The sequence below is a fragment of the Prinia subflava genome, chromosome 19, assembly GCF_021018805.1.
Source record: "Prinia subflava isolate CZ2003 ecotype Zambia chromosome 19, Cam_Psub_1.2, whole genome shotgun sequence".
Lineage (NCBI taxonomy): Eukaryota > Metazoa > Chordata > Aves > Passeriformes > Cisticolidae > Prinia > Prinia subflava.
In genome coordinates, this window is record NC_086265.1 from 12,445,229 (window position 1) to 12,459,328 (window position 14,100).

Here is a 14,100-nt window from a genome sequence, read left to right on the forward strand (position 1 = left end):
ACTTGGCAGGAATTGCGCCAGAGGGGTGGAATAGCAGAGCTGGGAGAGCCAGGGGATTTGGGAGATATAAACGGGATGGATCCAGCCACGGGGCTGGGGACAGTTACTACCTCAGGTTATTTTTTGAAGGTGTTTGGATATTTCTAGGAAGTGCCCTGCCTGTGTTTTCTGCCCAGCTGGCTCTCTCCTCTCCTGTGGTTATGGAAAGATGTTTTTCAGCCAAAAGTGCCTTGGTTCTGCAGCGCTTCCCGCGAGCTGTGTGACACTGCCTCCAGCGCTGGGATCAGCACTCAGTGCTTTCCCACAATAGGCTGGACACCGCTGTGAGGACGCCAAAAAACCTTCTGGCTCCAGGAGGGATTTAGCCCAGCAAAGCCTTTCTGCTGCCTGAATTCAACCCCTCATCCTGCCGTGTCCAAGCCACTCTTGCTTCCATCTTCTCTCAACTGAGCTGCTTACTTATCCCAACTGGGAAGCTGAAGGTGGGAAAAAGTCTGTGGAATTGGGGATTGAAGCTTGGAGATGCTGCGTGGACTGAGTTGCCTGCTCTGCATCCCTGTCCTGTGTCTTGTGGGAGCTCTTCCACAGGCAGAGGTTGTGGAAAATCAGGAAAATCTCTCCCAAATGTCTCTCACTGTGGTCAAAACCCAGAGTGTCTGGTCACGGACAGCAGGTGTACTCTGCTGTGCTCCACCACATCCCCTGGACCTCTACTCCACCTTTTCAGGCTCAGCAGGTGCTGGGCTTTTCCAGCCCCTCTGCCGGGCTGTTTCCCATGGTGGGTCAGGGCTCTGTCAAAGCGATCACCTCATCCCATGAGCTGGCAGCCGGCAGAAGAGTGATTCCCATGCTCTGCCAGCCGCTACCAAAGTTGCTGCCAGATCCTGTTCATCCCTGCTCTGAAGCCTACCTGCACCAGCTCAGCTTCCCAGTGCTCTTCCATCCCATCCTTGAGCAGTGTTTTGGTGGTCCCCATCCAGCTCAGCCCCTAAACTGGTGCTGACACCTTTGCAGGCAAACGTCTGTGCCCAGCAGTCCCCTCTGGCCAGATGCCACCAGCCATGTGCCCACTGGGAGAGGGTGACATCTCTCCTCCCACCTCTCTGCAGGCGTTTGCTGCAGTGCTCGCGTGCAGGCAGCTGGAGGGAATCAGAGGAGCCGCTTAGAGAAAATCTGGGCAAAAACAAGGGAAAGAAAAAAAATCCTGGGACCTGGCAAGATCCTACACAAGTTTCCATGAGAAATCCAACGTGGCCATCCAGGCCGTCTGTGCTGGAGTGTTCCCAGGCCTCTCCCGGGGTCAGCGGCGTTGCCAATGCCCACCCAACTTTCAGCAGAGCCCTGACCAAGCCTGGTCTCCTGCTCACAGCTCCAGCGGCTCCCGATCCCCTTCTCCCTCCCTGCTGCCTGTTCCCAGCCACCCGGGGAGCTGCGAGCTGCCTGCCTCCCGTTGCTCCCGTGACAAATTTATTGCTATCAGTTTAGTCTTTAATTTCCTTTGTTTCAGAATATCTGACGGTGCAATTAAGAAGGCCCGAAGGGAAGCGTGTGTGTGCTCGGTCATCAGACCTGCGGTTACCGTCTGTCTGGAAGCGGCGCTGGAGCGGGGCTCGGGAACAGCTGCCAGGCTTCCAGGCTTGTTTTCATTTTCTAAGAGGTTAACTGAGAGCCCGACGCGAAGAGACACCCGTACACACCCAGAAACCCCGCCACACACACGGAGCCACACGCACCCATACGGAAACACACACATAAACACAGATGTGGGCCGGCACGGGGACATGTAAACACAGCCCTGTGCGGAACCAGCCCCGGGAGCGCGGGATGGGACCTGTCTTATCCCGGCTTTTCACAGGTCGTGCTGTGGCGGGACGGGGCCGCCGCGTGGGGAGCGAGGAGCCGGTTGCACCCTGCACCTCCAAGCCATGAAGTGCAGCTTGTTCTGCCCCGGCTCCGGCACGGTGGGGCAGGTCCCTCCCGCTGCTCGGCCGAGACCTTCTGGGGGAAGAGCCCGGTCACAGTAGCTGTGAAGAGGCACAGCTGGGGCTTGTTTCCTCCCGGGCTTGGCTGCAAGGCGAGCATGCGAGGATGTGGATGCGCCCGGGGTTGGGGATGCGGAGCTCTCCCCACCGGCACCGGGAGCCAGGCTGGCCCCTCTGCCCAGGTGTACTAGAGGGGGTAAAGGAAGCTTTAATATTAATTACAGCAGGGTTAGGAAAGGAGAGAGCCATTTACTTTGTTCCTAGGGATTGGTAAATCCTGAAGGACTGCAGCTCCTGGAGAGTGCCCTGGAGAGTGGTGGTGCAGGGGTGATGGGAACCAGTGGTACTGGGGTGGTGGGGACTGACCCTGGGTGTTGCTGGGATGATTTGGACCAGTGGGTCAGGGTGATAGGGGCCAGTGGTGACAGGATAATGGTGACCAGTGGTGCTGAGATGATAGGACCAAAGGTGTCAGGGTGACCTGTAAGCCCAGGGTGATGAGCACCTCAGAGAGCCAATGCTGTGGGCTGATACCCAGCAGCACCAAGGTGGGGTGTTCGCCAGCACAATTTGGCAACACCAAGGTGGGGTGACCACAGCTTCCGCATGGAAAATCCCATCCTGGAGTCTGGCAGGCATCTCACCAGGGCTGCCAGGAAGAGACAGACTTCGCCCACCTATTACTGTCCTTCCTGCCCCAACAGCAGAGCCCATGTGGAAAATGCCAGGCTGGGAAAAAAGCAAGGAGAAATCTCTCTAGGAGCAGGTTTGTGCCTCAGTGCCCAGCTGCAGAGAAGGAGAATCTCTGGTGGCTTTTAAGGGCTGAGTTCATGCTGCTGCCGTGGGGCCTCGTTTGGAGCTTGTTCCTCTCCCACTCCTGGCTTCACAAGACGTGTAGGAACTTCCTATCTCTGGAGCCTCGGGCCCTTAGTCAAATTTGGTTGGCAGCCACAGGTGCGCACACGCTCGCCAGGTAGGATTGCACACACACCTTGTCTTCTTAGGAAACAAGAGGGGAGCATGACCCAGGCTGGGTAGAGCTTCATTCTGCTGTAATAAATTAACATGTCAACTGTTCTGGCCCTAAAACGTGTCCCAGATGCAGTGAAAGCCAGGGGGAAGCTTGGCATCCTCGTGGTGAGCTCAGCCAGGTGAGGGAGGTACGGCCGAGTTAGGTGGGACACCCAAGGTGCCCATCGAGGCTCAATCCCTGCCTTGCTGCAGACATGGGCTGGGGGTCCTCAGCAGAGGGGTCCTGCTGGTGTTAGGTAAAGCCCTGAGCAGGGAAATAAAGGGTGGGACATCCCCAGTTTCAACTCTCTTCCCTGTGGTGCCACTGGGCTGGAAGTGCTGCTGTTCCTTGGGGTTGGAGTGTGTGGGGACAGCAAAGAGCAGGGACAGACCCATCAGTCTCAGTCAGGGTTGCTGTCCCCTTAGTATCTACAGTAACCTCAGCTTTCCTTTTCTGTTTCTCCAGGAACTTCCATTCTTTTTGCTGACTCTCTGAATTAGTCTTAGTGGGAAAAGGGACAGCAGGAGCTCATCTTCCCCCAGAGCTGCACTCATGTGCAGCCAAAGGTGGCACAACTCCCTGTGCCCCAAAGTGCCAGAGGCCACCAACTGGAGCAGCAGGAGGGGCACAGTGGCGTGTGCCCTCTCTGTGGCCCTGGCTCCATGGACCCTGGGGACCTGCCACAGCTCCTGCTTAGTCCCGGGGCTGGTCCTTCCCCACCATCCCTGCCGTCCTGGCAGGTTGCCTGCTCATCTGGGAGCCTGCTTAGGATTTGCTTTCAAACACTTTTCTTGTCATCTCTTCACCATTGCCAGCCCCTCCTCATCCCAAAGTGCTCGCTCCCTTTCCTGAGGTGAGATCTTTCCCCTGAGCCCTGATTTTCCCCCCAGGGCCAGGAATTATGTAGGTTTAGGCCATCTGAAATGCCTTGTAAAGCAGATGTGTCTCAAACAGCTTCAACTTTACTGGTCCTGCTGAATTTTGGGCTTTGGACTCAGTCTTCAAAGCAGATTCCACATCCCATGAGATGTGAGCAGAGCTGGGATGCTCACTCTCTTTTGGACACTGGTGACTGGGTGCTTTGCGTGCTGAGGGTCTGACCAGGGCACTGAGCACTTTATCGGGGCTCCTCCATCAGTGCAGAGCGCAGCCGGGGCTGCGGAAGTGCCCCAGTGTCTGTTGGAGGGCGATAGCTGTGCCGAGATAGCCCCGCTGTCAGATCCGCGGGGCTGGCCCCGCCCGTCGCTCCGAGGCAGCCCAAAGCATCGAGGGAGAGGTGTCCCTAAACCCCGTGCGGGGCTTCCCCAGCCAGCCCCAGGTTGGGGTGCAGCAAGGACAGGCCTCTCCAGCAGCTCCACAGGACTGGAGCTGACCCCGCTCCAAGGCTCACTCACCATGAGACTAAACACTTGCTGAGCAAAGCTGCCGACAAGGGTCTCGGGGGACCACTGGGGATATGTCATCCTGCTCCCGAGCCAGCCGCGAGCTCCAGCGGTGTCACACAGAGAGTGGCTCTGCCGGGGGGTCCGGATCCTGGCCCCTGCCCTCCCCTGGCTCTTGCGGGCCTGTGCCAGGTCCCCTGCTGGGCACGGGGGCGGCTCTCGGAGCCGGGTCCTGTGACAGAGGCTGCGTTCGTCCCGCCTCCAGCCCATTGTCTTGTTTATTTGTCACGGTTGATCCCCAATTAGGAGTTTGAGCCGTTTGGGACAAGGACTGTTTCTTCCCATGTGAACGTGCGGTTCCCGCTCCGCCGGGCTGTGATGTGGCCGGCGACCCGCAGGAGCATCTGCTATTGCAGCAACAGTGCCCGAATGCGTTTCAGATGGGCTCGGCTCTGCTTTCCGTGCTCGGGCCGGGGGCCAGCCCGGGATGGAGCCTCCAGCCGGCCCTCGGGATGCGATGTTCCCGTCCTCGGGGACCCGGCCGGGGGACCTGCTGGGCAGATCGTCACCAGCAAAACGCATCTGGCCAATGCCGAGCCTTGGGGGGACCCCTGGATGGGGAAGGGGGCTCTGCCGTGGGCACCAGTGGGTCCGACCCCAGCCTGGGTGCACACAGGGGAAGGCGGGATGCTCCTCCTGGGGTCTCTCAGGGAACCACCCGACAGCCAACCCCGGCTCTGCCGGTGAGCTCGGCCCCGCTTGCGATGGTCCCGCCGGCTCAGTCGCGGGGATGCAGCGCGGGTCACCCCGCGGAGGGGGCTCGCAGCCGGCGGTGCCGCAGCCCCGCACCTGCCCCCGCGGACGGCAAGTCCCGTCTGGCCGGTGGCCCCGGGGCAGCGCAGGGCCCGTCCGGCAGGGTTCGCGCGGCGTCAGGCAGCACATGATCCGCGCCGCGGGGCCAAGGGCTGAGGTCAGTCAGTCACACCCAGGCAGCGGCACTGACTTCACCGCGGGCAGGAGCGGCTCCTCACGTATCCCGCTCCCCGAAGGCAGCGCTGACCCGCCGCTCGGGGCCCATGGTCAGGCCGCTCCGTTATCGGGGCGCGGGCATCGCTCCCATCACAACGGATGGATCCCCGGAGCTTCTCCTGGCTCTCGTCCCAGCCAACATAGTTTCTCTGGTCCTGGGGCCGAAGGGTAGTCACTGACAGGGTCCTGCCGGTGCCGCTGGGGAAGCCGCAGCGCCGGTTCCATCGCGGTGCTCCCGGTCCGGCTCGCGGGGCTGGCCCACTTCCCCGGGGCGCCGGCTGGGTGGGATCAGCCGCTGGCTGAGGTAATTGAAAGTCCTTTCCATCTCTCCCGAGTGTGCGATGAGCAGAGCAGCGCGCCCTGCCTCGCTGGGGCGATGGCACGAGCCGGGGGCCGCCGCCAGCCCCGACTCCAAAACCTCAGGGGAGGGTAGAGGAAGGGATTTGGGGAACTGTACGGGCTTGTCCATGCATTCCAGGGAAGGAAGAGTTAATCCCGCGCCTGCTGCTAATGAGCCTTAACTGGGAATGACCCGACACAGGGGAGAAGTGAACCCATTGTCCTCGCCTGTGTTTGACTGTCTTCCAGGGAGACTCATGAAACGCAGACCCGGGGCGTGAGTTCCCGATTTATGTCAGGAGGCTGTGATTTATTCTATTTATTTATTTTTGCCATCTGGTTGAGGAGGGATATTGAACGCAAGCGTGAGAAATCCAGATGTGCACAGCTCCTCGCTCCCGCGCAGGACATCGTCCCCAGCTCCGCTCCCGGCCCTGCCGAGCCCGACCCTGCCGCGGGCCCTGACACCCCTCGAGCTGCCCGGGTCGGGCTGGTGGCACCCCATGGCACCTGTCACATCCCTGGTGGGGATGAGCTGTGGGAGCGGACACAAGGAAGGGCTAAGTTTGGATGTCCAGCCCTGGTCTTCCCAGCATAGGAAATGTTGGCCATATAGTGCCATGGTAACAATAGCCGTGGGGACACCTCTGTGTCCCCAGCTGCAGGATCAGGGTGACCCTGGCAGCCATCAGGGTGCCATGGTGAAAGTGCTGCAGGACCTGGCCCTGGGGCATAATGCCCATCCTAAAGTGATGGTGCCCTGCCTGTGTTTTTTGGGGGGTTGTATTGCTTTGAGTGCATTGTATCCCACAGTGCAGGTGGGAGACAGGCTCCACAAATGGGCTGCAACCCCAAAATGGGCATCCTCCAGGGCAGGGACAGCCCGGGTCCCTTCCCTGGTGGCAGGCTGGATGATGGAAGAAAGCCATATGATGCATGGAGACACACCATGGCATGCAGGGGTGTTCCTGGGTGCCTTGGCTGTGGTCCTGGAGAAGTTTGACATTCATACCTTCCACGAAGGGACAGCAGGAACAGGCTGGAAATGGGCACTGCTGGCCCTGCTGTCACCCCTGATGCAGCACAAGGCTGCCACTAACACAAGGTAATGCCAGTCTGGGGTCAAACCCATGCCATAAAACCTCCCATAGGAGTTGGGGGACACAACTGGGCAGCACGACCCTGTGGGGCAGAGGAAGAGGGGCTTAGGGGACAACTTCTGAATTTCTGTGATGATCTTTAGGTTGGGGCTCCTCTGAGACACAAGAGATGATCACACAGGATCTTAGCTCATCCGCTTGCTGTCTCATGCCTGGGAGGTTTGGCCAGTGGCCCAAGGGCTCCGGAGGAGGAGGAAAATTTCATCATCCTGCTCCAACGTCTCCTGTATAATCAGCCTCTTGTTAACCGATACAGCCCCATGCGAGGCGCTCGCTGAGCACCAGGGCACTGATGCAGCCTTAGGTGGTCTTGGCCCCGGCAAAGCTCTGCTGAGCCTCTCCCAGCACAGCCTGGGAAGTGGCTGCGATTTGATCTGGTGTGTCCCCTCCACCTCGCACATGCTCACTCAGCTCCCTCAGCCTCTTCCCAGCCTTTCTGTTTCCCCAGGAATTTCCAGGGTTGCCAGAGTGGGGCTCCCCACACTACGGTGCTCCACACACGGGGATGGTCCCCTCACCGTGATGGTGCCCATGCCACAGTACCCACACCACGGTGCTCCCCATGCCAGGATGAACCCTGCACCACGATGGTCCCCACATCATCCCAGCACTTTTGGGCAGATGATGAGTGTCAGTTTAAACATTCCCACCCAGAAAAATGTCAAAAATTTTTGGAAAAATATATTTCCAACTGATCATCCCATGGCAAGTGGGGAGGGAGGAAGGAACAAGGTGACAGGAGACTGTGAGCCACAGCAATGCCTTGAGCAGTTTTGGGGCAGCCCCGACCGAGGGTGCTCTGGGGGAGCAGAAGTGTCTGAAGGTGAGCACAAAAGAGACCAACGAAGAGCAGCCAAATACAGTCTGCTTCTATCGGTTTATTTTAAAAAAGTAGGAGAAGAAGTATAAAAAAATAAATATTTAAATAGAATTTTACGAATATATTATCTGAAATATTAATAATTAATATTATTAACAATAGGATTGTTTAAAGTCAGCTCTCAGTGCACTCTCGGCTTTCCACGGAGGCAATAAATAACCCTTACAGCCCTCTCTGGTGTCAGGAGTGAGCCAGCGCCACCTGCCACTGGCCTGGGACCCATCCCTGTGTCCCGTGTCCCCACGTCCCCATCTCCCACATCCATACATCCCAGTGTCCCATGTCCCCATGTCCCCTAGTGCCATGTCCCCGTGCCAGGGCTGCACTCAGCTGTGCAAAGCCCAGCTCTTGGCTGTTAGTACATTCAGAGCTCTTCCAATGCAAAAAGTGTTCTTACAAAGGAGGAAGACATTCTGTGTCCCGCCGTGCCTGCACGGGGGGATGATGCTCCACGGTGGAGTGACTGTCCCACACAGGTGGCCTTGTCCCAGACAATGGGACCCAGCCCCAGCCAGCACAGCCACCAGTACCCTCGGTCTGGCTCCTTGCAGGGGAGCCAGCCTTAAAATGTGCAGGGAATGTGCAGGGGGAGCATGTCCCCATATCTCTACGCCCCTGTCAGCCGCTGCATCCCAGCGTCCTTCCTGGCAATCCTTCTTCCAGGGAAGTGGCAGCTTTCAGATGGTGCTCAAGGGTGTCTATCCGCTTGCTCTCTGTGATGACACCATCCTTGGGGGACAGAGTCCGGCCCTGCCACCAGCCCCCACAGCTCCCCGCACCCCATGGGAGCGTGGGGATGGCTGAGGCACATCCTGGGACCAGCCCACGCCTCAGCATCTCCTCGGGGATGTTCTGCCTCATCCTGCTGGATGCTGGCTCTATTCTGCCATTCCAGGCTGCAGCGTTCACCCCTTGAAGGGGCCATAAATTACCGGAGGGCAGACGGGCCCAGCGCAGGGTCCAGGTAATAAATAGGAAGGCGGGAATCCGGGAGGCAGTGGTGGGGGCTGGCCAGCAGCAGAGAGGCAGTGTAGCCAGGGCGGGCTCTCATGAGGGGCTGAGATGAGGTAGGAGGACACGTGCCGCCTGGCCAATGACCTGCACGTACTTCCTGAGCACCTGGCAGCCCTGCTGCTTCTTCTTGAAGGCACTCTTGTTCTTGGAGCTGTCCCCGTACCTAACGTCCACTTGGAAGATGTTGTAGTTCTTGCAGAGGAGGCAGGTGAGGTTGGAGATGAGTCCTCGGGTAGTCTTGGTGGTGTTGTGGAGCCGCTCGAGGAGCTCTTTGGCCATGGGGTTGAGCTCCTCCTGGTCACGTGTGATGTTGCCCAGCGAGGCGTTGAGGAAGGCGAAGAGCTTGTACATGGCCACCATCACCTCCTTCCTCTCGCTCGTCCGGTTGACGCGGAAAGCGGGGAAGACGATGCCGGCGGGGTTGCAGAGCTTGTCACTCTCGCTGCTGAACGGTTCTCCCTGGCACTTCAGCTGGGAGGAGAGGCGAGTGTCACCCCACTTCCCCCGTGTCCCCCCCTGCCACCATCCCCGCGGTGTCCCCAGCCCTCCCGCTTCATGCACTTGTGGCTCCAATCCCCCCCGTGATCCCTGGCCATCCCCAAGCGCCACTTACGTAGAGGCTGAAGAGTTCCTGGGCGGTGGCGTTGAGCACGGCCACCTGCCTGCGGGTCTGCTCCTGCACGTTGGAGCGGCACAAGCCGTGGCTGGGGCAGCCGGAGCCGGTCACCAGCAGCGCCCGGCCGGCCACGGGCCGCCGCTGCAGCAGGAGCAGGGCCATGAAGGGCACCACGCCTGTGTGGAGAGAGAGGCCGGTGTCACGGCGGGGACCAGGACGAGGCGCTGGTGGCCCTGGAGGACCGCGTTGCCGCTGATGCAGAGCATCCACCGAGGATGGCCCCATTTCCAGGCACCCGAAGGGAGGGTGTCCAGCTGGAGCGGGGACTCATCCTGCTGGAGTGTGTGTCCAGCTCAGCTGGAATCCCCAGACCCCCCACTCTGCCGTCCCGGCAGTGCCGCGGCTCCCAGCCCGCTGCCGTCCCCCTCACCTGCCCCCCGGCAGGAGCTCCCCCGCCTCCCTTCCCGGCGGGGGGCCCCGCAGCATTCCCACATTTCGCAACCGGCCCGGTGGCGACCTGTTGGGTTTAATCAAACGTGCGAGGCGCTTTTTCCTCCGTTATCCTGGTCCGGGCGCTTCGGGAGCAAGGCCCCACCCCGGCCCGGCTGACTCAGCGGGGCTCCCGCAAGGAAACCTGCTCTCGGCGTGCCCTCCCTCCTCCCTCCCACCCCCGGCCCCACCGCCTGCCTCAGTTTCCCCGTCTGACAAGTGGGCGCAGCGCCGAGGAGCCCTGGGGAGAGACGATGCAGCTGCCAGAGACTCCAGCCAGGAAATCCCTGGACGCGGAACAAGGGGACCCTTGAGCCTCCGGCAGCTGGGTCGCCCCGGCGTCCCCTCCTGAGAGAGGGGCGCTGCAGCCCCCAATCCACTGGGACTCCCGCAAACCGGGATCCATCCCTGTTCGGGCAGGCCAAACGGCCTCTGGAGCCCGCCACTGCGCTGGGCATCCTCGGGAAGGGTGGCCCTGGTGTCGCAGCTGCTGGGTGACCTGGATGCCACCAGCAGGGTCCCGTCAGGGTGGGGGTCCCGTGCCCCGCCGCGGGGGTGCTGCCAGGCGAAGCCCCCGGGCCGTGACGAGCGCCGAAGTCGCCCGCACTTGTCAGCGCCTCGGACGTGCCGCCGGTGCCGGGTAATCCAAGCCTCCATTTATCTACCCTACGCAGGTGGGAGAGGACTTACCTGGGCGTGTTCCGATCGCTGACCCGCCGCTCCCCTCCCGCACGGGATGACCCTGCCTCCCCGCGCCCGTGGGCCCCGGGTGTTCCCACGGGGTGCAGATCCCCTGACCCCTCACCAGCCCCTCGCTGTGTCCCCCCGGCCGCTGCTGCTGCCCATTTCACAGCTGGGCGGGAGAGGCTCGGCACCCACGTGTGCCAGGGGCTGGGTGGGTGAGTGGTCCCAGGTGGGTGCTGCCCCCGGGGACCCCCCAGAACGGCTTCTGGGGTGGGGGCTGCTCGCTCCAGCCCCCCTGCTGCACTTGGCAGCCTCCCCATCCTTCCAGCGCTCCCGACACGGCAGCGGCTCTCGGCATCGGGAGACCCAGAAGGAGGAAAAGCAGGACTGGGGAGAAAAGTATTTTAAAGTACCAAAAAGAAAAAAAAAAAAAAAAAAAAAAAAAAAAAAAAAAAAAAAAAAAAAAAAAAAAAAAAAAAAAGAAGAAGAAGAAATCCCCCCCTCCTTGAGATTTTTTTTCCCCCTTTGGAAACATTTCCTGTTATATAAGTGTCCAGATGTTGGCTGCACCGCGCCAGCGCCGCGCTCCGCTCCTGCTGCCAATTCCCAGAGATGCTCATCCCGGGGGGGACGCAGCGCAGCGGGAGCCCTCTCTCCGGCTCCAGCGGCGGCATCCAACCGGGACCCGCCTGCGCCCGAGCATCACTGGCAAAAGGAGGGGAGGGGGAGGAAAAAAGGAGGAGGGGGAGAAGGGGAAATAGTATCTCCAAAGTCGATTTTTTTTTTTTTTTTTTTACCTGCCGGCACGAACTTCATTGTGAGCCGCGTCCCGGGAGCGACTTAATAGGGATTGGTGTTGGCAGAGGAAGTTTTCAGAAATTCATGTTCATACTGGGGGACTTCTCGGGGTTTATATACCGGTCCAGCCAGCCTGTGTTGTAAGAGGGGAGGAGAAGATGGGGGGGGGGCCCGATCACCCGCTATAGTTCCATCCATTAAACGGGGGAGTCGGAGGATTTGGAAATCGTGAATGATAAACTTCTTTAGAAAGTTCATGTCACACAGAATTTTGCTTCGGCTTTTGTTTCACGCGGGGGCTCGGGGAGGTGGGTGGGCTGGAAGAGATGAATTGAAGCCCCCCCTCCCCCCCAAGGGAGGTGCGCGGCCGCACGTGGGGTTCGGTGCGGTGGCGAGCAAGCAAGGCTGTGACTCGGAGCCGCACGCAAGTACTTTCACCCCCGGTCCCCCTCCCCGGGCCAGGGCTTCCTCGCTGGCTGCCGGAGCAGGCAATAAAATGAAGGAGGTAAAAAAAGTCCGGTTTGGGGTTTTTTGGGGAGTTTTGGAGGGATGGAAGGCGCGGGGAAGTGGTGGTGGGGTGCCGCACTCCTCGGTCACGGTGGGATGGCCGCGGTGGCAGCGGTGTCCCCTAGCCCGCCGCAGGCTCATCCCTTTGGGCAAAAGTGTTATCAGTAAAGGGTGGGTTTTCTGCAGGAAAAAGGACAAACCCACCCAGGGGGAGAGGCCGGACCAGCCCCCCCAGGGTTAACCCTTCCCTCGGCGGCGCTGTCCCCTGTCCGAAGGGGGCAGAGGGTGCCGGAGCAGACAGGAGGGCGCCGGGTCACCGTCTCGTGGGGATCCCATGGGGTCAGGACACTGCGGGGCTGTTCGCTGCCCGATTTGGGTGAAAAACAGGTCAAATCGGTTTTTGTGTCCTCCTCTGTAATTTTTTCTCACCGGGGCCGAACTGAAACTTTAATCAGGTTTGGCAAGTTTGTGGCCCGGCAGGTGAACCGGCGGTGACAGTCCAGGAACGCTGACGCAAGAGCCAGCACCACCCCGGGTGTCCTCCCTTGGCGGGGGGACACGGAGAGGGGGGACACGAAGACCCCCCCCGCTGAGGCGGTTGGGCCATTGCTGCTGCGTGCCTCAGTTTCCCCATGCAAGGACCAGCCCGGTTTGCCGGTGGCATTGATGCCCCAGCCCAGTTTAGCCCAGTCTGGTCTTAGTGGGACATCAGCGATGAACTGGGGACTGTGGAAGGCAGGGATAATGAGGCATCTCCCACCCTGCAGCCTCATCCCAATCTTTTTTGGGATATGGGGAGCAGCACATCACACATTGATGGACATCTGATGGCCTGACGCCCTTAATTAGCTGAGGAATTTGTAGCACTTAATTATTAGCATGGGGAACGTCCTTGGGAGGGTTTGTGTGCAGGGGTTGACATGATTTGACCTTTTCCTGGATTTCTCAGGAGCAACTGAGTCCAGGCTAGAGCTGAGCTGGGCTTTGGCGTCCTGTGAGGATTGTGGGACCCCTGCTCATGGTGGGATAATAAGGTGGCAGCGGTGTCCCCACCCATGTCCCCACCAGCTCAGCCCTTCGGGCAAAAGAGTAAGGATTAAAGGATGGGTTTTCTCTAAGAAAAAAGACAAATCCTCGGGGAGACACTGGACCTCTGCAGGGGGGGATGCTCCAGTAGGAAAACCCGAATTCCTGGTCCAGACAGGCTGGGTAGGGAGATGGCAGCATGGGAGACGGGAGATGCCAGGGTGGGAGATGATGCCCAGGAATATCCCCTTTCCCAAACCCTTTGGTAACAGGAATATCCCCACGTGGATCCTGTGCCGATACCCCGTGGAGACGGGCAGCAGGAGCGGGATGCAGGAGCGTGAGGAGACCGTGACAGGGGCGGGGGTCCCAATGAGGGAGCGGGAAGCGGGGACAGGGGGAGCCAGCCCTCCCTGTCAGAAGAGACTGAGGGTCACGGACCCGTGGGGTCTGGGGGCCCCAGGAGGAACTGGGGCAGGTTGGTCAGAGGACAGCTGTCCCCGCTGTCCCCACTGTCCCCTCCATCCCCACCGCTGACCTGCCCAGGGTGTTCCAAGGCCACCGCTGCCATGCTGTTGCTCTGTGCCCCTCCGAGCGGTCCCCTCTGAGCATCCCTGCCCATAACTGTCCCCAGCTCCATCGCAGACACCCCGCCCCGTCCCTGTCCCCTTCTCTGTCCCCATGATGCCTCTCTGCCGCATCCCTGTCTCCCTGCTGTTCCCTCTTCCCCGTTCCTATGCTGCCCCCCTCCTCATCCCTGTATCATGCCCGTCCCATCCCTGTCCTATCCCTGTCCCATCCCTGTCCCCATCCGTGTCCCCATCCCTGTCCCCGTGCTGCCCCCTGCTGCCCCAGCCCAGAACTGGCCTCTCTCCATCCCATAATTGCCCCCGCCACCACATCCCAGCTCAGAACTGACCCATCCCCACCCCAGCTCCGGAGTTGCCCCTGCCCCTTCCCCACCCCACACCTCTCCTCTCCCCAGCCAGTAACTGTCCCCTCCTGCCCTCCCCATCCCGTCATTGTGCCCCCAGCCCCTCCCAAAACCGCCCCAGCCCCTCTCAGAACTGCCCCGGCTCCCCCCATTACTGCCCCACCCCATAATTGCCTCCCACGTCTCATCCTTCTCCCCCTCTGGCTCCCCTCCAGGTCCCCATCCCGCGATGTCCCCGTGCAGGATTC

General features: G+C 60.2%; 1 protein-coding gene across 5 annotated transcripts; it reads right to left on the reverse strand.

Moving 5' to 3' along the window:
• Nucleotides 1–1,524: 1,524 nt before the first annotated feature.
• On the reverse strand, nucleotides 1,525–11,882 carry LIF (LIF interleukin 6 family cytokine). Of its 5 annotated transcripts, none has more exons than XM_063416060.1 (3): nucleotides 11,385–11,882; nucleotides 9,412–9,590; nucleotides 1,525–9,269 (listed from the first exon to the last, which is right to left on the reverse strand). In XM_063416060.1, exons 1-3 carry the CDS (start codon nucleotides 11,401–11,403, stop codon nucleotides 8,832–8,834), a joined length of 636 nt encoding a protein of 211 aa, XP_063272130.1. In that variant the 5' UTR covers nucleotides 11,404–11,882; the 3' UTR covers nucleotides 1,525–8,831. The 5 variants fall into 5 exon arrangements, with proteins under 5 accessions (XP_063272130.1, XP_063272128.1, XP_063272131.1 ...); XM_063416058.1 differs by lacking the exon at nucleotides 11,385–11,882 and adding an exon at nucleotides 10,709–11,344; XM_063416061.1 differs by lacking the exon at nucleotides 11,385–11,882 and adding an exon at nucleotides 10,594–10,848.
• Between the last annotated feature and the right edge of the window lie 2,218 nt (nucleotides 11,883–14,100).

Bases quoted from the DNA above. Each gene is read 5' to 3' on its own strand.
- LIF (XM_063416058.1), bottom strand. From the start codon at position 10,907: ATGGGGAGGCTGCCAAGTGCAGCAGGGGGGCTGGAGCGAGCAGCCCCC. The intron at 9,591-10,708 runs GTGAGGGGTCAG...CTCTCCACACAG, and splicing joins GGGGACACAGCGAGGGGCTG to GCGTGGTGCCCTTCATGGCC. The intron at 9,270-9,411 runs GTAAGTGGCGCT...CTCTCCTCCCAG, and splicing joins AGGAACTCTTCAGCCTCTAC to CTGAAGTGCCAGGGAGAACC.